Source organism: Pleurodeles waltl, chromosome 4_2 (genome assembly GCF_031143425.1).
Source record: "Pleurodeles waltl isolate 20211129_DDA chromosome 4_2, aPleWal1.hap1.20221129, whole genome shotgun sequence".
NCBI lineage: Eukaryota > Metazoa > Chordata > Amphibia > Caudata > Salamandridae > Pleurodeles > Pleurodeles waltl.
In genome coordinates, this window is record NC_090443.1 from 609,549,505 (window position 1) to 609,576,824 (window position 27,320).

The window sequence follows — 27,320 nt, forward strand, 5'->3', positions numbered from 1 at the left end:
GTTCACCTGATCTGAACCCCATTGAGAACCTGTGGTCCATCATCAAATGTGAGATTTACAACGAGGGAAAACAGTACACCTCTCTGAACAGTGTCTGGGAGGCTGTGGTTGCTGCTGCACGCAATGTTGATGGTGAACAGATCAAAACACTGACAGAATCCATGGATGGCAGGCTTTTGAGTGTCCTTGCAAAGAAAGGTGGCTATATTGGTCACTGATTTGTTTTTGTTTTGTTTTTGAATGTCAGAAATGTATATTTGTGAATGTTGAGATGTTATATTGGTTTCACTGGTAATAATAAATAATTGAAATGGGTATATATTTTTTTTTGTTAAGTTGCCTAATAATTATGCACAGTGATAGTCACCTGCACACACAGATATCCCCCTAACATAGCTAAAACTAAAAACAAACTAAAAACTACTTCCAAAAATATTCAGCTTTGATATTAATGAGTTTTTTGGGTTCATTGAGAACATGGTTGTTGTTCAATAATAAAATTAATCCTCAAAAATACAACTTGCCTAATAATTCTGCACTCCCTGTATTGAGACTCTATTCAGTGGATTGTTCAATAAGCTCCTACAAATGAACCATACCACCCAGTTTTTGAGTTTGTGAGTGTCTGTCTATTTTTGTTGGAGAAGATTTTGTTACAGTCCTGAAGACGCCAAATATTGAGGTTTGCAAAGGATTCTGGTTAACAGAACCTCGTGAGAGCCCCACAATTCACCCCAGTCTAGTTTTAAAAAATGCACAGGTTTAGTAGGTTTCCCTAGGTGCCGGCTGAGCTAGAGGCCAAAACCCACACTAGGCACTTTGCAAAAAACTGGTCTGTTTTCTTTGGGAAAATGGGATGTGTCCACGTTGTGTTTTGTGGAATATCCTGTCGCGGGCGCTAGGCCTACCCACACAAGTGTGATGTACCATTTTTATCAGGAGACTTGGGGGAACAATAGCAAAACAAGTGTTATTGCCCCTTGTCTTTCTCTACATTTTTTTCTTCCAAATGTAAGACAGTGTGTAAAAACAGAAGTCTTTTTGAGAAATGCCCTGTAATTCACATGCTAGCATGGGCACCCCGGAATTCAGAGATGTGCAAATAACCACTGCTTCTTAACACCTTCTCTTGTGCTCATTTTAGAAATACAAAGGTTTTCTTTATACCAATTTTTTGCTCTTTATATTTCACCAAATGAATTGCTGTATACCCGGTATAGAATGAAAACTGATTGCAGGGTGCCGCTCATTTATTGGCTGTGGGTACCTAGGGTTCTTTATAAACCTACAAGCTCTATATATCCCCACAACCAGAAGAGGCCAGAAGACGTAATGGTATATTGCTTTCAAAATTCTGATATCGCAGGAAAAAGTTAGAGTAAAACATGGAGAAAAATTGCTTTTTTTTTTTAACCTCATTTTCAATATTTATTTATTTCAGCTGTTATTTTCTGTAGCAAAACCTTGTAGGATCTACAAAAGTGACCCCTTGTTGAATTCAGAATTTTGTCTACGTTTCAGAAATGTTTAGCTGTCTGGGATCCAGCATTAGTTTCACACCCATTTCTGTCACTAACTGGAAGGAGGCTAAAAGCACAGAAAAATAGTAAAAATGGGGTATGTCCCAGCAAAATGCCAAACTTGTGTTGAAAAATTTGGTTTTCTGTTCCTGAAAGCTGGGAAGATGGTGATTTTTAGCACCGCAAACCCTTTGTTGATGCCATTTTCAGAGAAAAAAACACAAGCCGCCTTCTGCAGCCCTTTTTTCCCATTTATTTTTTTAAAACAAAATTTTCACTGTATCTTGGTCTCCTGCAGGGGAACCCACAAACTCTGGGTACCTCTAGAACATGGATACTCAAAGTACGGCCCGCGGGCCTCATGAGGCCCCTCTGACCTTTACATGCGGCACCTTGGGCAACAGGAGCACTGGCATCTGTTTGCTCGACTCTGCACTAACAATAAAAATATTAAATACACACAGTCATTTATTTCAAACTTAATTGGTATTAAAGAAGGAAGTAACTAGGGACTCCTGCACTTGTCTTTAAAAATGAAGGCGTTTCTAAAGTTATCTTGCAGCACAAGTGTAAAACTAAGACAGTCTCTTTAAAATTTAAAACGTGTATTTAGTTAATATGCAGAACCTTTTTTGCCTTAGTACAATTTATCAGTGCACTGAGATGTATTCCTTTAAAAGTGATGGTTTTCAAACATACATTTGGAAACATAAATTTTGAAACATTAATTATTTCCCTTATTCTGATAACACAACCAATAGTAAATTGAAGAGGCCAGTCGCTTGGTATGTGCACTTTATCGGTGGTCTGGGTTCCTATCATACATTAACAACATTATAGTTTATTAAATCAAACATAGAGGCAGGTTTTGTGCAGCGCACACCATGAATCATGTATTTCGAGGTCATCTTAAATGTGATAATGCAGAAAAAGGAGTGAAGTGAGACTAAACAATTGCCTAGGATCACACAATTTGGAAAAGTGGGTAAGCCGGGATTCATTCCAGGTTTTCTGGTTTTACATTGTTTATTTCAGCCACTAGATGTATATCATTTGCTTCTCCTACACCTACCTTGCCACCAATCCCCCGAGCCACCCCACTTGACCGCCACAGCCCTGGCATCAATGCGGCCCCCAGGCACGTCAGAGACCATATGTTTTGGCCCCTGGGAAAATGTTTGTGAGTACCCATGCTCTAGAATAACTAGGATGTTGGGGGAAAAAAGGACGCAAATTTGGCATGTGTAGCTTACGAGGACAAAAAGTTATTAGGGGCTAAGCGCGAGCTGCCTCAAATAGCCAAAAAAACAGGCTTGGCACCTGAGGGGGGAAAAGGCCTGGCAGTGAAGCAGTTAAATCTTTCCTATAAGGATAAAAACAACAAATGAAACAAAACCTGCTGGTCAAAGTCTACTGCTACTCTATGTGGTGTCCCCCAAGGATCACCATTCTCTTCCTTCCTTTTAAACTTGCACACTGTCCTCTAGACCACTTGCTAAATATATGAAAAGCCTTAAATGTCTGTTATACACAGATGACGTATGGAGTCTAGTTGATTCTAAGGAACAAATTCAAAACTTAAGCACTCATCAAATGTATTCTGTCCATCAAGCACTGGAACCTTAAAAAAATAAATAAAAAAAAAACCACATTGGATAAACTTCAGTGTTCCTAATCAGTGACGAGACCAAAATCATAACGCAGAATAATGGCCAATCGTCTCTTCCAAATGTGTCATGGCCTCCTTCATTTGACCAACCTCCTTCAGTAGACATAGTGCGCAGCCTTTGAGTAGTATTCAATGCACAACTATCTTTCAACACTGAAATTCATGCAACCATCAAATGAAAGGACTACCACTAACATGCTATAACTAAAATCAGCCCTCTGTTATCCATCCAACACCTAAAACTACTGGTCTAAGCTGCTGTCCTACCAAGACTATACTTTTTCATTACTATAGTACCTAAATCTCCCAACGAGATTGCAAAACTTCATCGTTGAGCCATAAGGATCATTTTTGGATTGAAGAAAAATGACCGGGTTTGCACTTCCATGTTACAACCATCGTGCTTATCAATTGAATAGCAAGTACAACACGGGGTCTCCTGTCTTATGTAGAAAGTGATTGATACTAAACCTCCCAGAGACCTATTGGCTTCTGCTTCCCTAAATTATTGCAAAACACGGTTTTAGAATGGCCACTTCCCAATTGAAAATGTTCCTAGTATAAGTTGAGTCTAGCATTAGGGTACCTTCTGTCTTGCTGCTTTTGTTTATATGCTTTCTTTTTCAAATCTTTATTTCAATGTGACGTGAATTTTCTTTTGGAAATGAATCCAACCTGGTCTGCAGTAATGAGTTGGTAGATCGAATTCTGCTCCCTCATTGTGATGTTTGAATATATGTTAAGGTCATTATTCCCATCCTTTTCATCAACATCATCAGTATATTCTTTTAAATGCTAGAACAGCCAAGCACTTTCTATCAAGGAGACTTCAAAATAAGTTGTTTTTGATGCTTTAAAAATTGCCTTAATTCCTTTTCTGAAAGGTCCATATTGCTTCATGCACCTCCGATGGCCAGATACTCAATACCATAAGATAAAGGCTGGTGTTGTAGAAGTCTGTACCAGCCCAGGCTTGCAGTATTCAAGGCAGTATGGGCCTTACAATTAGGATTACATTTGGAGCAATTGTGTTTTTTATTTTACTCTTGGCTGAATTTGAATCTTCACAGCTGTGATTTTTCTTTTGTTTAGAATTCCAGGGGTCGGATCTTGATTTAAAAAAAAAAAAAAAAAAAAAAAAAAAAAAAAAAAACTGAAACTTTTGTGTGCTTAATCACATGATGGTATTTATTCTTCTGTGTGCACTGAAAAATACTTTCTTTTTGTGAGTTTTCTAAGGTACTCTAAACTTGTCTTTGAGTTGTATTTCACACCTTCTTGCCACCTACAATTGCACCTTAGAGAACACAGCGAATACTTATTTTCTCTGTTTCTTGGTTTAGAACTCTTTCAGTCCATCGGGCATGGCTTCTATCTGTTTCACCAGTTTTGGTAGACTTTTTCTCCTGAGCCTTGCACCGATTTTCATTTTGCGAAGGTGTCTGCACCTTCCTCCCTTTTGTGAACTTTTTGCTAAGTCCTTTATTTATCTCTTTTTTAAGTCAAGATAATAGGTAATTTCATGAATTGAATAAGCATACAGATTTTTGCAGACAACAAGATTTCTTTGTTCCCAAGGTCTGCCAATTTATCTGACGAGCTGTCATTGATTATTCTTTATTTGTATTATTATTCTTTGTGCGCAGCTTGGAGTGATTCACCATCTTTAAATTATGGAGAGAAAATAAATTTGTATTGTTTAATTCCTTGTCATCTTCTGGTGCTGACGACGTGCAGGTGGCTCTGTTTAGGAGGCTGGGTGATTGGTGCCAGTGTAGGTATTAATGCAGAGCTAGTAATCTCGTATTATTATAGATGTGCAATCTTTGGTAAGTAGGTCTGTTTAGTTGTTATATGTAGAGTTATTAGTCTACTGTAATTCAGCACTACTTGGTTTCTCTGTGCTGCTTTTGCTGCTTTAGGCCTTAGTAGTGCTGAGCAGTATAAATCTGAGACCATAGCAGTATAAATCTGAAATCATTCATGTAATATTTTATTTTATTTATTTTTGGCCTGTATCGCAATAATACTGCTATTAATGAGATGTCATTCATGTCCATAGTAAATGTGCCTGTCCCCTTTCTATTTTCATGAAGCTGCTGCGCCTGTGATGTCAGTCAGCGGTTGGTCCGATGCTAGAGAGCGGTACTTCAGGGCCTAGTCTGTCTCCTCTCCCAGTTTTGATTCTCCTGACCTGCAGAGTCATTGTGAAAGGAAGCAGCCACCCCACATGCATCAACCCTCGCTTCCTTCACAAAAGTTCACAGATATGGAGCGCAACTACAACAAGTCTCCCTCACTTTCCTACATCAGGGGTTCGGCTGCTTCCCTTTGAATAGGATCCATGCCCAAGTAAACAGTTCATAACTCCGGTGAAGGACTTTCAGACAACTTAGCAATTTTGTTAGGTTTGACAGCTGCTGTCTGAGTCTTGGTTTTTAAGTGTACAAGGTGGAATGGGCCTTTAGTGTTTCACAGGGCTGAGTTCTCTAGGGCTGTTCAATTCCATCTGATCTCTTGCTATTGTTAAAATTTCTACGGCTGACTAAGTGTTGCACACCAAGGATGCCATCTGTAATATTACCACTATTTCATCCTAGCATGGGTCCTGACTGCCAAAAGTTGTTGTCTTGGAGCCAGCTCAAAAGCACCGCTCTTTCCACTCCCGCTTACCCCCCAGATATTCTTTTAATGTTTTTCCTGGATAATTAATTATATATTTTGTCGTATAGATTTTATGTAGATTGAGTAGATTTCATGGTTTATCAACGATACTAATTGTATCTGTTTGTTTGACACATACCCATAATAAGAGTATTATGCTCCATTCTATAATTTATAACGAAAACTCTGTTCTGCCATTATGTGTGTTTTTGATGGGACACGTAATGTTTGTGGACTTTAGTGGGTCTGGCTTAAAAAAACCTTTAGCAGCCTGGAATATTCATGTAGTCATTTCTTTAAAAAGGTACAATAAGAATAGCTTAAAATGAGTGGGCCTTGGGTTATCTTCTATTATTTGCTTTCTTGTGTTTCTCCTAGTGTGTGATTGTCCGGCCTGGACAACATGGCCTTTGCAGAATTGTTACATTGTCTCGTTTGTGTTCCATTAGATTTTGGTATCGATGTATCAGTTAATCAGTTCGTTATTTCACATATGTGAAATGACCCCGAAGCTTGTCATTAATTTATGTATTTACTTTGTTGACATCACTGTATTAATTGCTGATGTGTGGCTTTTTCGTTTAGGAAGTGTTGCTGTTTGGGAACCTCACCCTGTCATAAAGATAGTTCCATTAACTAATCCCATTGACGGTTCATTTGTTTTACTTTGCTGACAAGAGAACATGGTCTTAGATGTAATGTTTTTTTGTTCACATCGTTAGGACATGCATGATATAACCTTTCGTCACGGGGAAAGTACTGAAAAGAAATTTCATAAACCCAATGTACTCTCTGAGGTTGCTGCTAATTGTGCCAATTTTATCTACGTGACTTCGTGTGCATGCCTCTGATATTGTCACATCTTGGTCTTGGTAGAATTTCACCAATCAAGGAGTAAATTTCTAATCCTAACTATGTGGGCTCTGAGACTTGGTTCACCGTGCTTTTCCTGTGTGGGGAGACATTTAAGTGTTTTTGCTTGCCAGACTTTGGTTCGGTATGATCTCCAAAAAACAGCCACCTATTCTCATAATTGGCTGCCATTTTAAGGATCCTTTTTATTCTCTGAGTTGTAAGGCAACTTCAGCAGTCAGGCTTTTGTCTTTGCCGCAGGCTTGAGACTGCCGCTCTTTGGGTGCGGTTAGATGTACTTCTGGTTGTTATTGAGGGCTGGGCAAGGAAGGCATCTGTCTCAGCATCATTTACTACGGTTTGTGAGGGGGCACTGCTGCTCAAACTAGCTGGTCAAATGTGCTTTTAAAGGGACGTTTGTTTTTATATCTTTACCCTCTGGGTTCTTGGATTTCCTTGTTGGGTTCATCTGTTCCCTTGCTGTGGCATGTGAGGAGCCCCAGAGACTTGTTCAGTTTTCTGTTTTTTTTTTTTTTTGTTTGTTTTTTAAATGTTGGATCCCCGGGAGAATTTATGGTATGTGGAGATCAGGGGTGTATAGTATGTCCATCTAGGGGTATGCTGATGATTCCAGATTATGCCTCATGATGCCATCGGAGGCAGACATTCTATACCTAATCAAATGCCTTTTGGTAATTAAAGCTTGGATGACATTTCAGACTTTCACCTGTTCATTGACATAATTAACATCATTATCCTAGGACCATCCACTTACTATAGGTGGGCATTACATAATGCCATACATTGCTACAATTTACTAAATTACCACAATTATCCTTTGGCCAGATTTTGCCACAGATGCGTACTTTGCACAACACATAATTTTACCATGTGTGGGAATCATTCCATCTATGCCCTCAGTCTGACTAGAATTGCCTGCATTATGCCATCGCCAATATTGTGCCGGGGGGGGGGGCTCCGGACCAGCACAGGCCAGGTACTGAGCTTGGAGGGCCGGGGGTGGGGGTGGCTCCGGACCAGCACAGGCCAGGTACTGAGCTTGGCGGGCCGGGGGTGGGGGGGGGGGGCTCCGGACCAGCACAGGCCAGGTACTGAGCTTGGCGGGCCGGGGGTAGGGGCGGGGGAATGCGCACCGGCTGAGGGAACATTTTTTTACGCCCCTGAACTTTAATATTAGAATAATTGGTCCTGACTGTGAGACTCGAGAACACTGTGTAAAAATAAAGGCACTTTGGATGTGGTTCACTAAATAGTGCGTGCATTTACTTGGTAGGCTCCCGATTTTTGAATGGAGACACCCGTTTCACCGAACAAACTCATTCAAAAACAGATGAATAATTATTTTAATGATTCGGTTGGAGCTGGAACAAATGTTGCGCCATCCAACGCCCCACTGCTGTTTCACATCGCGAATGGTTGCTATGAACTGTCTTATCTTTTTAAAACTCTGACAGATTTTGCTAACTATCTGGTTAATGTTCAGCCCCTGCCAATGGTGTGTGGCCTCCTCCAAACCTCCCAAACAGAACTCCAGTTCCTAAGCTCTGACCCAGAGGAGAGCCATTAGAAAGGACAATTATTAGCGCAGTTGTTAATCATACTGCAGTCTCACCAAAAACATCTATGCAACCTTTTAATTGCATTTTCTTTATTTATTTCAAAAGTTAATAGCTGCCATCATGCCTCACTCTCATTGCCGGAGGGGAACATTAGCTCTCAGGGGATGCAGCAGGGTACCAAATCGTGGATTGGAAAGTGAAGTTGACAAGAAAAGGAAAGCTTTTTAGGTGCGGATGGATGAATCGGGGAATTAATGGTGGCGGACAAGGCAGGGCCATATGTTCTGGTCAGTAAGTTTGGACGCGGATTCCTCTTATGTTCATTTTAAGGAGGATACAGTTGAGTGAAGTGTGGAGGCGGTTGAGACAGAATAACGGCCACAGTTGATTAAAACTGTCAGTTCTTTGGATACAATAAATGTCTGCTGATCATCATATATGCACAAGAATCATAAATAATGTGTTTCTATTCACTTTATTTGCCCTGAAATGTTAACCTGGTCATTCTGTTGTAGAGAAACGTAAATGAGGCGGTCAATACCTGAAAATGCTATTGAAAAAATGAACTGATTTTAATAAGTGCATATTTATTGGCACCACATACACATCCCGTGTGTCAAAAAGTCCCACAAACAAGTTTGAGCATTCCCTCAGAATACACATTTTAAAGAATGTATTGTATTCACAAGAATCTGGACCACTGGCGTTTTTAAAAGCGGAATTTGTCAAAGTTGTGATAGTTCACTTGGGAAGGAGGTAACACTCAAGCCCTTCCTTGCAATATATTCTTAGACGTTTTTCTGACCCACATCATAAAAAAAGTTTTGTTTGACAAACTGCGAACGTGACGCGTTTTGTACGTTTATTAAACTTAGCGTTTCTTTGATAAAGCTACTCTAAAAGTTTATTTCAATCTCTACTTAATGCCCAGACTATCCTGACCCCCTTTTTCCTCCTGAACTCAACGCCCTGTTATGGCTCTGACTGGTGAACTAACCTGGAATTCACGGCCTTTCTAAATCCCATATTCTTCCACTATTTCCAGGATGGATGGAAACAGAATGACATTGCTTAAGCCACCATTCAATGAAACACGGTTCGGCTAAAAAAAGTCACATTGAATCACCCATTCAACAGCAACCACCTTCAAACAAGTTGTGTTTTTTTTTTTTAATACAACCATTTCCTCCCAATCTCTTAAAAAAATTGCTGTTTTCCCATTAATATTACTGGTCGAAACACTTATGGGTGCCCTATGCATGAATGGTGCTTCAAATTAATGATCTGTTACAGTAAATATCTATTTTAAGTTACCGAAGGTTGAAACGGGTGTTTACGGCTGTTAAACCCTTAATATATTAAATTTGAAGCTTTAGCTTTCAAGGCAATTCAAATATTTCAGACTGGGATTTATAGGACATACCCCTGTTGTCCTTTCAAAACACAAACTGTCTCTGAGAATCTGCTAAACTGATGATTTTAGATTTAAACTGTTATAAAATCTTATCTGTACACAAAATTATTTGACGAACTACCTGTAAATAAATGTACACATTACCGTTGAAAGATGCAAGTTAATCCGAATTATTTCCATATACTTGCAGAATGCCAAAAAAGTTCACTATCCAATTTCTCAAGCAAACAACAAATTAAAGTATACATTCAAAGAATGATATTTACTGATTTCTGGTGCTTGGGAAGCACAACTGCTTGTAGAATCAAAACATTTTACACAAGAAAATCCTGCATGTCCAAGCAAAAGATTTAAACTCTGTTCTCCGACATCAGCAGAGCTTTTGACTTTAACGCATTAGAGATGAACTTTAAAGGCCTGATTTTCAGTTGTGTGGTGATGTTAAAATTTACCGTTTCCAGTAAAAGGAGCAAATCCCATTGGTGGACTAATCTCTGCTTTTCCTCCAGAAACTTCAGAAATGTATATTACTACAGAAGCCAAAATCAGGCTGTTCTAAACACGGAAACAACTATTTGGATTTATTTTATAGTTGAGGATTAATAATTGTAAATCCCTTGAGCATTTTCTTTGCAAGACCGGCATTACAGGAACTGTTTGCTTCTTATTCCTTCTTTGTTAGAGTTGACTTTTACCACGCCTCCACGTGTTTATTTTAAATATTATACATGTTCCCATTTAATAATTACATGTCATTTTGTTTTAGGGCTGCATATTTTATTGCTGCACCCTGTAATAAAAAGCTAAACCCTATTCATCCATTCATTCAGCCCTGGAGTTTGCACTTATAAATCTCAGTTGTAAAAATGCACACAGTAAAGCGTAGTCAAGATCTGCCCTGCAGGATTACTTCACCGAGACACTGTGCTTATTCTGAGATGTTGTGATGTTGTTTCCCTTAGGTCATTTATTTACGCAAGACGCCAGAAGACGCCTACAGAGCCCTCTTGTCTGGATCTAACCCACCATATCTCCCTTTCAGGTATGTCTGCACCTTGAAGCACTTTGATATATATAGATGGTGCTGTTCTGTGATGCAGTGTTCATTGTGTGTGTACATGAAAGGTAAGCCTTTGCTTTCTTTGATCCTGCCATACAAATTAAGGCTATACGTTGTATTATGCTAATGAATATTACCTTTGGAAGTGAATCGTGTTGATCACAGTAACACACAAATAAGCTTTCAACGATTTATGAACTGTGTGCAGAGCTTTCAAGCTGGTTCTTCTACGAATATAGAAGAATTAGAGTTTTAGGTTCATCTAGACGAGCAGTTCAGTGAGTTACCAGTTTTAGATAGAAACTTTCCATTGGAGGCAAACAGCGAGTGTGGTAATGTTGGTCTTTATTTAACTTGTGGGAAGCAGTGCTATATATGGAAAGATAGAAGTGCAGGTACTCATTATTTAGTATTCGTACCTGTTTGCCCCTGAGAGGTGCCGGTACTCATCCATTGTAATGTATTGCAGCAGCGCTGAGAAGTGCAGGTACTCTCCGCTTCAAATTAGTGCAAGTAGTGAAGGTACTCGGTACCAGACAGTACCTGCCCATTTGAAGCACTGGTGGGAGGTGAATGAATGAATGATTAAAACAAACTGCTAACACCAGAAGAACTTGCATGGATTGTTTGGAGCACTGTAGGGGCGAGGAGGGGGTGTTCAGGATCAGCGAAGGGATATGAATTGAGCAGTTGGCGGTCCCATCTCCTTGTTGTCCTCTTCCCCCTCCCGCCTTTAGTTAGCCCTTTGTCCACATCTGTGGTTGGCCCTTCCGCATCCTTCCTCCTTGTGCAGAACATCCCCTTGCGGCCAGTTATCCTGTTTGCGGTCCACAATGCATGTTACTGCTGTATAAAAGAGGTATTTTACTGTCGCCTTTGGTCTTGTGGTTGGCATCGCCTCTTGCCCATTGTGGGCACCTTCCCTCCTCCTCGTGGGCCTCATTCTCCCACACTTCTCTCATACAGCTTCCACCTCCCTCCCTCACTCTTGCGACAGGCCTCTGACTATCACTCTTCCGGTGGCCTTGTCCCGCTTCCAACTCTCTATGCGCCACTTCCGGCTCATTGCCAGCAGCATCACTCAAGCGGCTCAGAAGCGGGACACCAGGCCCCCTCGCGGGCACAGTGTGCGCTTCGTTAGTAAAGCGCAGCGTGGACTCCTTTTCACCTGTGGGCCCGGTACACGTCGTACCACGAGCTGGCATCACGCTGCTAGTTTTCTTACGAAGAATCGAACGTCCGCGTGTTCTACCTCGTGCCTCGTTCGCTCTGTCCTCTGAAAAAGAGCCGATCCTAAATATTCAGTTCTCTTTAAGCACACTGCGGAGTTCGTTTTTATTGTGCTGGTTACTAGGTTTCCCATTTAAACATGCCCATAAATCCGCGATTAGATCGCTTGCAGCCCCGACGCGTCTTCTTTGTCAACATTAGCGACAGCGCACGTTTCATCAAAGCCACGAGGGTAGCGTAGCAACTATCTGAAGGAAGCATGCAAATGCAGGTCACGTGCTAGTTAAAATGCAACCTTTAAAAGCCAAGTCACGGCGCCCTTCTTCAACTAACCAGAGATTGTGTGCGCATATACAGGTATAGAGAAGTTCCAAGAGTGGATGAGGGCGGGGACGCCAACACTGTGTTCTAGCAGTGATAGTTTGGTTGTTGGCATTGTTGCCTGTGGTAGTCTCCACTCCTCCCACCGCTCTCCACTGCAGAAATGCTATATTTGCAGCTCACATGCAACATGGCTCTCTTCTGGAGGGGCAGTAAGTGGCTGCCTTACCTCCCCTTACAAACATGACCGCCCAGTGTGCCACCTGGAACATGTTGGTGCGTTAGAGCTTTTGGGCCCCCCACGGTGAAACTGGGCATTATCCAGGGCATCTCAAAGCATGGGTTCTTTTAAAGCTACTTTGATACCTTAGAATGAGTAAATCACATACTTTAGTAAAAGTACTCACAGTTAAGCACCAGTTTGTGCACTTGCAGCTGAATATCTCTCTCTCTCTCTTCCTCTCTCCCTCTCCCTCTCCTCTTGTAGCGGATACAGTTCTGTTCTGTGGTGAGAGCATCAACTCTTATAGAGCAAAAGCCACAGAATGTACACACCAGTATTGTGCTCTCAAACCTAGACACCTGGCTTGAAAGTGAGTCGAAGATGAGCCAATTTTAATATTGCCATGATCTCATTTCTAGAAAGGAAACGAGTAAATACGATTTGAATATCTACCTTCGAGACAACTACGTTTTCTGAGTTAGTTTTGAATGAAATTCTGGGATCACAAAACACCCAGGTGTACTATTTTAATGAGCCAAGTTAGTTTTGCCAGAGTATCGAATTACAGGAACTCTGTAACTCACAGCGTTGAAACGGAAAATCAGGTGGCAAAAGTCTTGCACAGGCTGCAAGAGGAAGTGAAGTACCCCTTTGGCCAGTGTGCTACCCCTGGTATTCCTAGTTTTTTGTCTCGTGCAGCACCCTTTCGGTAGGACTGGGGCCAAAGAAAAATTACCACGAATTAACATTTCTTAAAATACTTGAGAACTCTTTAACTGGCCCCGAAATATTCCTGCACTGTGGCTAGAATAGTAAATAAACCTCCTGACCTATTTTGGGGAGCATTGCACTTTCCCCAAATATTCTAGGGATGCAGTTAGAATACTAAATCTCATTGCCCACCACTACCGGTCAGGAAATCAAAGGAGGATGTCGCCTGGTTTGGAACAGGAAATATGCTTCTGGTACACGTTGGATACCTGGCACAGAAGAAAAAGCAAATGAAAGACCGAAATCAGCATGAGGTGGTGGAAAGGCAATGGTACACTTAGATCATTAAACTAGAAACACATTTACTGTAAGTAGAACAGAGTGCCTTAAAGTGGCCCTGAATCGTAATTGTCCTAAGATGTGGTCTAATTATGTTTAAATCAGATGGCGTTTTTCCATTATGTGTATATTTTTATGCTTTTAAAACTTCCAAGAATGCACCTTAGGTAAGAGCTCATGTTTGCAACGTATTATGTATCTAATAACTGACAGCAGCATGTTTTTACATCTAGTTGTTAAATGGGGGCAAATGAAAGTTTGAAGAATAGCAGGAGACTAACTCAGTTCTTGCACCACAGAATGTAAGGGTTGGCAATGTTCAGAAGGCTTCTCAACAAGAATCTTGGGTAGGGTCTCCTGCCTGGCACTCAATTCTCCTTAGCTCCTTGTGACCACATGGGTTTTGGATATGTTCTGTCAATTTAGCATTTTCTAGAGTATCTTTGCTTTACCATCGTTTTTGGATATGCGACTTCTTGCTTTTTCAAGTATACTTGGAGGAAGTGATGCAATGTGTTCAAGCATGGAGTTGATAATAAAGTAACTTCCGACATTATCAAATTAGAGCTGGGCTCCATCTGCCTTCGTTCCATCTGATAGTACTAAAGTGCGTATTTAGGCTCTCCATCCATTGATTCAGTCTAGCTCTGGTCTCCAGCTAGGCATGCTACTGATTCTAAAAAGCTTGTTGACGTCACAAGTGCCTCAGTTCGACTAAGGGAAAGCCTACCAAGTGGACCTTGCTAAGAAAGGTTGCGCCCACAGTCATTTTAAACTATGAAGTTAATATTGTGGTACTTTCCCATAAGCTAAGAACAAAATGGTAGAACTCAACTCATACCTACCATCCCTTGTCAAACTCAAGATTCTGTTAACATGCTCATCATTCCCTGATCAGTAACGGGGTCTCTACTACTTGGCAAGCAGGCTAGGAGTTCACAATTAAATGGCAAACTTTCTCTGGCTTCGGTCGTCCTTGTTTAGATCTACAAAATGTAACCTTGCCCATGAACAGAACTTCTCATCTGACCTGAGAAATTGCTCTCTTGAATATGGTTCCCCAAATGCATTCTTCCTTGTTTTCCTCTCTTTCTTCTCCATTTGCTTGTGTTTTGGTTTTGCCTCCCCTAACATGATACTAAACAAGTTTTGTGACCAATTTATTCACTCAATTGTTTTGACAAGATGGAGATGTCAAAGTGGAAAAGTGAACATCACACTGCCTTTATTCATAACTCCCACCACCAAGCGGGCAGATCTGAAGCCACACCGTTCCTTCCTATCAGATAAACAGTTATCACATGACACTACAGTGTCCAAAATATATTCCTGTGACCAGAGGTTGAAGGAAGGGAACATTGGCAGCAGTGCCAGTGAATGATTCTTGTTTGTATTGCTCTAGAAGCTCAGAGGGAATTCTGAGATTATTTTTAGGGCCTTAGGATTACAAGGGTATGGGAGGGCACATTGGGTTAGCCAGGCTTCGACCTGCTCTGTTTGGACATGGGATAGCCAAACTAGAAATTGTTGATGTGTTGAATATTGGACTCTATTCTTAATTTCATGAAAATATTTTTTGTTCTTGATGGGGCTCCCACTGGTTTGATCTAGGGACAATGGAGTCAGTTCTGATCTAAAACAATTACGTCTTTTATGGTTTTGTGGGAATAGAGAACAAGCTGTGTTATCACAGTGGGAATGGTTTAGCAGAGAGATTTAACTTGATGACTGAGTGTTATTCAACTGGTTTTAAGGCGACGAGGTTGCTGAGAACAAGTGATTGGAAGGGACTTAATAAACCCCAACAAATGAAACAATGGGACAGTGAACGGGATCACAGTTTCAAGGCTAACACCAGGGAGCATGAAACAAGTCACGAAGGATCCCTGCAGAAGTCAGGAGTAACATGACAGTATCTGAAGAATGGATACACAATTTTTGTATCATAAAACTGGTGCACAAGTGTCTCAGAAGTGGAAAGATGAGGATCACTTATGGACAGCATCTGGGTTGTGAAAAGTAAATCTGTTTTCCTAACCAAGCAGTCAGACTATGCTTGCAGAATTCTATAATCTCAGGTAATGGAAGAAGTTGGCCCCTTAGTCATGTTGCTGTATGCAGTGGGAACTTGCTGATAAAGAACAAAGTGGTGCAAATTGCCTTTGAAATGGAGGGTGACTTATTTGGATTTTTTGAGTGATCCGGGTCCAGGAGGGAGTGGAAGTAGACGGTGTTAGGAAAGATGGTGTTAGGGAAGAGGTAGGGGATTTCAGTTTGGTGCATGCCGAAACAAACATAAAATCATAGCTAAAACGGTCGAGCTGCGGCTAAGGTAACGAGCGTTGTCAAGGCCAGTTGGTTTCGCCAATGCGAGAGCAATTGGCTTGATCAATATGTTCTAGCCACACTGTACAGCTGCTGTGCAGCATGAAAAAAGTAAACAAAAAAAAAAACAAAAAAAGGAAAAAGTCTATGAATCGACGAACACTGACAGTGTCATAGAACTGTCGCATAGGCAGTGCCCTAGCTCTTTTTTGTTTTTTTGTTTTATTTCAGCCATGTGCACAGCAGCCATGCTACTGTGCAACATGGCTAAGAACGTTAACAAACCCAATATGTCTCTGAGGAGAGACATATAGGCTTTGCCAATACTTTTTTTGTTGTTGTTGTTTTGGCAGGACTGGGTTGGGGACTGAAATCAGCAATGCAAGCGGGTCGGTGGTGAAAGCCACAGAAGCAAGATGATTTTAAGTGTGGCTACTAGTGCCCCTTAGGCTCGAATCAGGAGACCCTGGATGGTGGGGAGGAGGAAGGCAGTGAGGGAGCAAATAACACAACTGATGATGGGAGGGGTAGAGTGCAAGCACTATCGGCAAGCAAGGATGCAGGGTTGGGGAGATGGACTTCAAACACATGCACTCTTATGAAGTGCAATGACAAAAATAGCTCTTGGCCAGAGTAAGGACTCTGTCTGCAGACAGCAAGCTTTACTGTCGGTCGTTTACTTTGCCTTGCTGAGCCGTTTGAACAGGCCAACATAATACAAGCCTGTGCAGCATTCTGCGACCCTCTGTAGGGGCTGGGGGTAACGCTGCCTCTTTACTTGTACACACTTGTGCATGGCTTTAGAAGAAATTCAGAATGGGATATTTGTTGTTATGCCAGTCATGGATAGTTACAGCTCTTCATAGGGGAGGTCTGCGAGGCTTCATGTGTATTCTTTTTGTATAGCAGAAAGCCTGGTAAGAAATACCTAAAATCATGATTCAAAGTAGAGTAACCAGCAGGAATTCAGTCCCTGATATCCTTAGAGGCAATTTCCCTGCTTTGGTATGAAAACAATATTTTACAATTCTGGGAATTCTTTTTAACAAACACAATGGGTTTTCAGGTTATTTAACCATGTGGGTCCTGTAGCAATGTTTATTTAGATATATAGCTACAAAAAGAAGATCCGTCATGAAGCATACGCTCACTGAAACTTATGGATTCGACCTGTGCAGTGGCGGCGACTGAAATCTATCAGAAAGACTTCATTCAATTCATCAGCCATTATTTCCGGTAACATCTGCTTGTTGTACTCTTTGTGGTAGGATTTCGTGGTCCAGGGTGACTGATACTGCTGGAAAACCTGCAGCAGCAGAACCCTAATCCCAGCCACAGCTCGATGGGGGTCTATGAATTGTACTATCACAGCTTTTGTTCCTCTCTACGGGATAACATGTGTATGATTTCGTTTTTCCTCCTTTTTCTGTTTTTGAGAGGTGTTTATATGCAGATGCATGGCTGTGGCTAGAGGTCTGTCAACTGTGACGCTTGAGGCAAAGTTCAGCCCGTTGCATTGTTTTTGTTATTATTTCCCAGTCCCAGGGAGTCCATGTGTGAGGAAATGAGTTGGTCTTCTAGCCAGCAATTGATCATCTCTAGTACCACTGGCCCTGAAGCCTTAAGAAGCAGACAAGCAGACACTTCCTATAATACGTTAGCAAAATTGCTGTCCCGACCTGATGGGCAGTAGAATTGGGAAAGATCTGTGGAGTGTGGAAGGCGAGATTAGCATTTTTACCAGACAGTCTGTATCACTTTACCATTCATTTTTCATTTTCTTTACTTTCTTTGTAGTTTTGGACCTCAGTCTCACCCATTTTCCTAAAAGATTGTGGTGTAACAAACAATAAGCCTGGGATCAAGACAAGTAAGGCTGAGTTGCACCCTTAAATAGACATGACTCTGTAAGACGAAATGCATTGAGCTCTCTGCAGTCATCTCATTGATTGCTGCATTAACTAAGTTTGACTTCACTGGCCTTTATATCAGTGTCCTTCCCCCCCCCCCCTCCCCCCCCCCCCCAGCTCTGCCTCGAAGGTCCACCAATGAGGGAAGGCATCAGTCCCTACTTCGTCACAGAGTGGGCTGGGGTCAGTGAGACTTCTGCCCCACCCCACTCTGTGACAAGGTGTCACTGATTGACACTCGCCCTGGGTGCTTCGGGGCTTAAGCCTGAAGCACCCAGGTTGGAGTAAATGGGTGACTATTTCCCTCATCACCTAGGGGGGGGCCCTCGAGGCACCTTTGCTGAGCTGAGGCAGTCACACTCTTAGCAGCTGTGACCTCTTCAGCCCAACAAAGTTCAGCTCAGGCAGCCAGGAGCCTGTGCATGTTTAGCTCCTGGCTGCCTGATGTGAAAATGAAGAGTGTCTGTCAGGCTTACCTTTGCTCTACTTGAGGGGCAAAAGGTGGGGGGGTGTGGCCCCTCAGCCCCAATGGACAGACCGCAGCTGGTTTATATTATGACGTGGCCAAACTCTAGTCCACATGAATGCCATAGACTCATTGTTTTCAGAATAACCTGACACTCCTGTGGGTTGTACTACTGAATATCGCCCCTGAGAATATACGTGTAATAATCTGGTGCATAGAATATCAAGGAAAAAAATATCGAAAGGTCAGAATACAGGGATGTGTAGATTTACTATTCCTAACACCACCTCTACATGCTTTGAATAATCTCCAAGGTACACATACATGGAGTTAACGTGCCTATCGATATTTAGGTTTCACTAGTTCATCTTCGATATCAAGTGTCATTCGTACTCTGCTTTCGATATTCAAGGTGCTTAATCTTCCAGTGAAGGCCTGCTGAAAGTGTTAAAAAAAACAGTTACTTTTTGGGATGGGAACAGATAGTTTCATCTCTGAAATGGCAGCCTGACCAGTGCTCTGCTAGTTCCTGCAGAGAAGGGGCAGATTCTCTGCCACTAGAAATTTTGATGCATGTATGCAACTACAGGGGTTTAAATGGCTTGCCCATTACGTTTCTTGCCAGGTGATCAGTCAAGAGACAATTTAAAATGCCTAATTGATGACCCTACCTACAGTGTTGAGAGCCACCGCTTCAAGTCAAATTATTCTCTTAAATTGGATAAAACAGAGTAGATTCCCAGGACTTTTTCAAGAGGTAAAGTAGTTTTATTGATTACAAAAAATGTAAATCTTAGGTAAATTGGCTTATTTCTAACAGATTAGCGTGACAGCTGTCCTCCTATTTTCTTGCAAGCTACCACAATGACCCTTTCGTTTGAAGTAGTCTTGTGGTACAGCTGTGCCGATAGTATGCCTTTGTCCATGAGACCTTCATCATGAATCCATTCTAATTATGTCTGTTCTCTTTAAAGTTAATAAGATGACACGGGCGAAGCTCGCACTTACAGATTTTCACAGCATCCAGCTGCAGCTTTTGTTTATTTACATATTTTTGCATATTGTTTCCTTCCTCTGGCTTTGATCTGTCTAGGGCTTGATCTTTCTAAGCATCTGCAACCACTTTCATCAGTCTTCTGCTATTAGTCTGTTCCAGTTATAGATTATTTCTTCTGTCCTCCCCACACAATTATTTATCTGCTACACTTAAGAGTGTAGCCCCAGCCTTTTTTTGTTGGTAACGTAACCCAGCTTTGCTTGTGGGAGTCGACTGCGCACAACTGAGAGGTTTGGTTGAGCCTTGATAAAGCTTGACTGATTTACGGCAATGAGATTTAGTATACTAGCAGCCTTTAGTGAATTACGTCCCAGTTGCCATCTTTGGTACCTGCTCACCAATTAAAAAAACCTCGTGTTAAAACCTGACATTTGTTTTACTTGATTTTATACCCCTCCCCCAAATACTTTTAACTAACCTGATTTTTCCCACCACATTATAAAATATATTGTCGTTGTATTGTCATGGACTCCTTAAGAGCACTTACCTTCTGTTTCTTTGAGTTTGTACTGCGCTACGTGCCCTCTTGCAGCCAATTGATAGCGCTTGAAAGTTTCCCCCTAAAACAGTTAGTTCGAGCCAACGATTTGGCCTGAATGACAAGGAAACCTTGTCTGTTATTCTTTTGTGACCTATTCTAGCAGCCACTTTAGAAACCTTTTGTTAGCAGCATTCACTCAGTGAGTATCCAACCTGGCGGAGACCACCCTTGTAAACGGCACCCTACTCAGCAAATATTTGAGATGCATGTTTTGTGTTCGATGTCACCTTCTTCCTATGCCTTTAAACCTATATCCTGTTTGAGGATTATGTGTAAAAGCCTTGCAGAGTTTAGTCCCATTTCAAGTAATTTGTTCTTGCACTTATTCAAAATAATCTCTGCTGTAAACGGCCAAATGTATAAAAACTGGTTATGATTCCAAAACCAACAAATATTACATTGTCTAGAGGTATGAATCATTTTAACTTAACCTTTTTAGGATTAATATTTATGAATGTTTGGGAAATTATTGTTAAAATGTGTGATAATTAACTTGTCCATGGGCACGGTGCCAAAAAGCTTTTGTGTTGCAAGATGCGCATTATAAGTTTGGTTGCATGTATCCATCCACGTCCCTTTGACTGAATTGGTAGCCTGAGGAAGAGTGGCTCATGTTATTGGTTTCTTATCACTTGCCCTCAGAAAATGCAGGATGCCTCCTCTTTTATGAGGCGGGACTGCGATTCAGTTAACCACAGTTTATTTAAATTGTGGATAGACCTGCAGTTGAAAAAAGACTTAAAACCATTATTGTAACTACATTTCTTTACCGTTACAATGAGATTTGGGGCAGGGTCAATTTGGGTTAAGACTGAGAATGAGGATCCTTTTAGAAGCAGGAAGGGGCATAGGAACACGTTTATGCTTTGATTTAGGTTTGGAAAGTACTGAGTTTACATTTGGGGCCAGAGTTAAGGGTAAGGATGACGCTGGTACTGTGTTACAGTCAATCCAAGGGGTAGTGTCAGGGTTTGAATTATGTTTAGAGAAACAATTAAGAGCAAGCAATGGTTAAGCCAATTAGTCACACCTTTAAAAGGCGAGATCCGACCCATTGGCTTTGCCAATGCTTGTATGCATTGGTGCATCCACACACTATTTTTATTTTCAAAATATTGTTCTAAAATAGCTTCTGGGCATATATTGGAACATTAAATTGAATTTGCAAAATAGCCCTCTCATATGTCATAATACGTATCCACATAGCGCCTTTCTAGGAAAGGTCTTTCATTTTGTTAATGATAAAAATTATGCCAAGATTATTGCCAGTGCGTCACTATGCATAGGCAGCCATCCTGAAATCTTTTTCTTATAAAGGGAAGAAAATCCACTGGAAGATGGCTGTCCTGTTTGTGCACGCATCATGACACAAAGGTGGCCATTTTGGCATTTTTGATTTACTGTTCCAGTATGGCTGGCTGCCCTTTTAGATGGGTAAATAAAAAATAAAAAAGTAAATGTGCAAAGTGCACCAAAAGATGCGAGCGATCTAGTAGCAATTTGCAGCTTTCAGGCCTGCAAAACAAAACAAAAAAAATGAAAAAAATTAAATAGTCAGTCAAAAGGCGAGGAACAGGTGAGCATTGAATAGGTTGATAGGCGTGTGGTAGTGTTAGAAGCAGATAGTGTGGGCCCTTGAAAAAAGAAATGTAATGTTAAGCAATTAAAAAATGGTGAAGGTGTTGTGAACAAGGATAATGGAGGAATCGGAACTAGAGGGAAAGACATGCTTCAGTCAAGTGCTGAATGTAAAATTAATACCTTGAATTCAGCAGTGGAAATTATAACTCATTCAATCAGAAGAAATGTAAAGCAACAGTGCTCCAAGGACAGAGCAAGTAAAAGGATGGGGAGGAAAGCCATCATATCAGTAGCCAAGAATTTCATCCAGTCTTGAGCATCGGCTAACAAAGCCCACTCTTCGTATTGTAATGTAGACAATAGGTCTTTGTAGATGGGACCTAAAAATGGAACGGGTTAGGGCGAGGATAACAGCAAGGTCAAAGGTAAGGTTCAGGGCTAGGCTTAGTAGAATGGTTTGATTTCATTATATCTTTGTATCTCGACAAAGGTTTTAGAAGATGTTAAAAAAAAAAATCCTATTGCAAGCAAAGGGGTTATTCAAACTCAATACACTTGTTCAAGGAAAAATGATCTCAAACACTGTAAAAGAAGATAGGCATTTTAATGGTAAGTATAGCCGCATGTAACTTTTTGAGAGCAATAAATAAACCATAAAATAGAGTACATTTTCCTGAACACTTATACAGATTTGTTTTTTTTTTTAACACTTATGTTTTAATAGCCGTTTCCTAAGCACAGCAGCACAGTATACATTTAACACATGTTTAGTACATTAAAGGTTGCCAAGATAATCCTGTTGGCAGGTGTCTTTCCTATTTACATACATTATCCACAGTCCCTACTAATGTTCATAATGTAATCAGTAGCAATCGGTCTCTCCTAGGAGGATAGGGGTGTGACTGCACTATGAGGAGATCTGTATGCGTGAACAATAAGAATGAAACATCCAAGATAACGTACAAACTGTAACTGTCCATGCATGTCCTAGTCTTGCAATGGAGTGTGTGATCAGTATCCAATGTAGGAAAGTGGGGGGGTCGGAACCCATGAGGGTGATGCGGGCTTCGGGTGAAGGGGAGAAAGTGTGCATGACTGGCCCAAGATGGAGGCCACAGAGCACTACACCCGGATCGCCACTCCTCCAGCCAAGGCCGCCCCTCGGAGTCCCCAGTTTGTCTGCTCACCGGATCCCACCAGGTCCAGTACCCCATCTGTAGGTGGGTCACGTCCTCTCAGCCAGCTCTCTGCTCTCATTCCACGTCGACTCATCCGTAGTCCCGGGGCTTCCCATTCATCTACCATTTCTGTCCACCGGAGTGCAATGGGTCGACGCCTGAGCCCCTGTGCCTCCTCCTGTGATAGAGCTCTCTCCTCCACCCAGGTCAAAAGCGTAACAACTTTCTCCCAGGTTTCCAAGCTAGGACCCCCTCCGTGACTTACAGGCCATGGCCATGCGGCGTTTGGCCAAACCCAGTGCCAGATCCACAAATCTGTTCCCCACCTTCTTGGAAGTCGGTCTGGGGAAGAGACCCAGGAGGCAAACTTCAAGAGTGTGGCCATCGTTCTGCTTAGGGTTTTGTTAAGCCTCAAAATGACCTCATTCCAGAACCTAGTTAGCCAGGGCCATCCCCAGGTAATATGACCTAAGTGAGAGTCCAGCATCCCACAGCGGGGGTGTCCCCTTGGGTCTCAACCATAAATAGTCCTGATCTTGTGGGGAGTGAGGTAAGTCCTACGAGTGTAGTTGTACTGTATGTATTTAAGGCACAAGCTGTTGGAGATTCTTTGAGGGTATTCCAACAGTCTATCCCATTCTACATCGGTCAGGTCCTAGCCCAAGTCAACAATCCAGCATGTCCAAAGGGCATCCAGTGGCTTCATGGCCAGGCCATTCAGTGCCCTAAGAAACCACACAACCAGGTGGCTGCCATTCGAAGCTGAAGAACTGCATGCAAAGGGCATGAACAAGTGCTTCATATGTAAGGAATTGACCTAACGGCAGGCCAGTTTGCTCTGGCAAGTCCCTAAGAGGTATCGGAGCAACTTCCTGAAAGCAGTCACACACATCTCCAACCTGACCTCCCTCCATGTGTCCAATTGTCCTGCTGTAAAGAAGGTGAGGAGGTCCCCGTGGGGGAGGTCCAACAAAGGCAGGTCAGGAGCATAGGATGGTGCTGTGTAAGTGCTTCGTAGTTGGCTTCACCAGCAAGTCAGGGTCGTGGATAACAGAATACCCGGGTAGGGGGGCTCCACATTACGTGTTGCAGTAGCTTTGCCAGTAATATTCCTTGTTGGGTTCAGTGCCCACCCAGCCAAGTTCTGGTAGGCTCGCTCCATCCATCCATCCACTTTGCTATCCATTGGTGCTGGGCTGCCAAAGATATTATCCAAAGTCCGGTACCCCAGCCCTCCCTTCAGTGGGGGGCGGCAAAGGGTACACAATGCAACCGTATGATGCCTCCTCCGTCCCAGATCACCTCTCTAAGGAGCACATCGAGTTTCTGAAACCAGGCCACTCCAACCCTCACCTGTAGGTTTACAAAGAAGTAAAGGAGTAGTGGGAGCATGATCATTTTAGAAAGTGCTATGCGTGCCCTTATAGGTAGTTTGAGAGAGCGCCAGTAGGAGACACAGGTTTTAAGAGATCTTTAGGCCTTTCCTTGGGTTCCTTCTCGGAGGTTCTTCAAGTTGTAGAGGATCTGGATGCCCAGATATTTAAAAGTGCATAGAGCCCAGGGTGGGGCGGTACGCTCCGTCAACCTCCAGGAACACAAAGGTCTTGCTCTAGTTTAGTCTGAGGCAGAGTACAGGGCAAATTCTTCAAGAAGTAGCCGAACCTGTCCGCGTACGATGAGATGGCATGAGCCGAACCCTCCAGCTCGATGCCCCTGTCCATGCCTTACGTCTGGAACCTCTCCACCAGCAGTTCAGTGCATGATGAATAACAGGGGTGACCGGGAGCATCCCTGCCTGGTGCCCCTAAATTTATCCAGAATAAAATTAGAGATGACATCCTCCATTGTCCCTGGAAGTGCCTAATGTACCTTATTTTATGATGGTAATTAAAAGGAATCCCATGATTTCAGGAAAAATGAGATTAGAATGATTAGTTAACATTATAATGAGATATTTAGATTATAATGAGATAATATTAGGATGTAAAGATTCATGGAGTTTCGGCAGAAGAGTGCATATGTGAACACAAGTGTAACACAGGCTAGAACTAAGTATTGAGCCATAACTGCAGTGCTTCCCATTGGGGTGCACATACCTTAAAGCGGGGAGCCCTTGATATTGTTTAAAGCTGCATTGCCATGAGGTTTTCCAAGCAGATGAATATTAACTTGACAAATATCACAATTCTTCACCACTTCTATGGATTAACGTAGCCATACACTTGCTAATTTTGATGCGGATTGCGTTCTAGCTGACCATATGGCCATAGCCTCTTTGTTCAAGTGAGGTAGGCACTCAAGCTGGATTAGCCTAGTAGTGTTGATGAAAAATAGAGTTATTGCTGATGGTCACAAAATCTGTATCTTATTTCTAAGAGACTCTTCAAGTTGAGAACAGTACATGGATGTCTGTATAAGTGACCCACTTAGTTTGGGGTCCAGCATCCACCTCTGTGAATGCCCATCGCTACAAACATGGCTCAACTCACAATAGTAACGAGAAAACAGGTGTATAGTAATATGTGCATCTCATTAACAATGAAACCTGAGGGTTAAGGCCTTAGACCTACTTTTGCCAAGTGCTGTAATAAACTTGTGTGTTCCACGCCTTCCTTAATTTGGACCTGTGCTTGTCCTTTTTAACAGTTTGCATGATGTATGAATGCCTATAGGGGCAAGCAGTTTTGTAGGTTACGTACTCAGTATTGCAGCCCTGCTATTATAACTTTCCTTGGAAAGTGACTTACGCAAGTCTCCACAACTCAATGGAGTACAGACAATTGAACAGACTACCCTCTTCAAGGGTACCTTTTTATTTATTATGTTGAACAAAGACGCTTTACAACACAGTTGTTGAAAGGAGGTCAGATAAGGCAGATCTTTGCCAGACTTACAGGATCGCCACATAAATCACAATCCGTCTAAATGGAACTCTTTTTTACATAGTGAGTTTTATTCCTGTAGAAGCGATGTGGATCAAGCCCACTTGAACTAAACAAAGGATTACTCTAAGAGGCCTTGAAAATTGGTGAAAATGTTGCTGACAGACCTAATTGTCTCAATTTATTTTTTGTGGAAATAAAGTTTAGCACTTTTGCCTTTCAGTTATACAGGGTAATAATTGTTTTTTTGCATCCAATGAGATAATTGAAGATCATTGAATGAAAATTTTAATATAATAAAAATATTGTAAGAATAGAGCCTTTTCTGGAACATTTAAGTGCTAGTTATACGAACACATTAAAATGCGTACTTTAAATCTGTTACATTTAGCTCTGAGTGTAATGTGTTGAATTACTATTGAAGATTATTTAATATGACTCTTAACAGAGCATTACTGACTTAATTCTGCATTGCTTGTGACCCTATTCATAACTACGTGTGCACCACTGGAGATGAAATTGGTGTTTGTCATGCAGTGGTACCTACAATTAGATCATTGATGACCTTCAGTGGTATCCAAGCCATGCTTAAGCCAAATTCAGAAGTATCCAGCACAGAGGTTCTGCCTTTTAGGTCGAAGGCCCAGATTTAAAATGCTTGAACCATCGCTCTGATAAAATCATCCATCTCAATTTCAGTAAGGTCTGTGAAGACTGCACCTTCAGGCAAGCCCTTGGTTCATCAATTTAATGGAGCATCCCACCCTCTTTCCTTAAATGTGATTGTACCCTGATACCCAAAAGGCACAGTATTTGCAGACCTTGCACAACAGGCCATCCAGAAGGTGACTCCTCAGCTATCATGTGTGCATCTTTTTTGAAGCACCTAGCTTAGCTCTTAGAGGACTTTAGCATAGTGCTAGCTCATGTAGATATTGTCATTTCTGATATGCCTTCTGCAGTGTCTGAAGATTTGGAGAAATTTGGGTTTGCCTTACTCCGTTAGCGTAATTTTTCCTTTATGACATGGTTTACTTGAAACCATAGATTTATATTAAGGTATTTCATTGACATACCTTTGTCTTTTACATTCCTTGTTTTTTTTTTTTGTGTGCCTATGTTCTAGGTTGTTGGCTACATATAGGTCTAGATCCTAACAATACACTTTTTCTGTTGTGCATGGATATATGCATACGTGTTCAAGTTTCTAATGCACACAGTAATTGCTGGGCTGAAGGCGAGCACACATATGACGTGACAGCTGCACTGTTTTGACTGTTGGCTTAGTTTTCTCCTTATTTGCTCCTGGACGGGGAAGAACGCTTTGGAATTCTATCCCCTGGATGACATTTTGAGGTTTGGGGCGGCTAGTTAATGTCACATTATTTAATGATCGCTGTCTCCGCCTGGCTGTTCAGACACTTCATGTGGCACAGTATGGGACACCTAACCGGCTGCAGGAAGTGAGCCACTAGCAAGACGTGACTCTGCCAGGCATGCCAGCTGAAGAAAACTGCAGCGAAAACAATCGGCAAGAACCCTGCCAAGTTGTTTCAGATCACACTGATACTTGGCATTTTCAGAATGTTCTCAACCAGGCGGTGAGTCAGTTTTGGTCATGTGTGCCAAACACAGCATTTGCTCTCACCGAGTGCTCTTAGACAAATCTCATTTACATTTTGTTGCTGAAATGTTCTTTGATGACTTGTCTGATCAATGCCAGCATTGTTAGTCCTAGCTTTTCATCTGCAGGATACAAGTGGAACTTTTGATTCCTATGTCATTGTCGAAATGGGA

At 41.8% G+C, this 27,320-nt stretch overlaps 1 protein-coding gene across 4 annotated transcripts in view; it reads left to right on the plus strand.

Moving 5' to 3' along the window:
* Window positions 1-27,320, plus strand: part of CDC14A (cell division cycle 14A) — a 332,599-nt gene that overhangs the window by 124,593 nt on the left and 180,686 nt on the right. For all 4 annotated transcript variants that reach the window (XM_069232173.1, XM_069232175.1, XM_069232172.1 and 1 more), the window contains one exon: window positions 10,662-10,741. In XM_069232173.1, coding sequence (XP_069088274.1) covers window positions 10,662-10,741 — 80 coding nt within the window. The remainder of the gene's footprint in view (window positions 1-10,661; window positions 10,742-27,320) is intronic.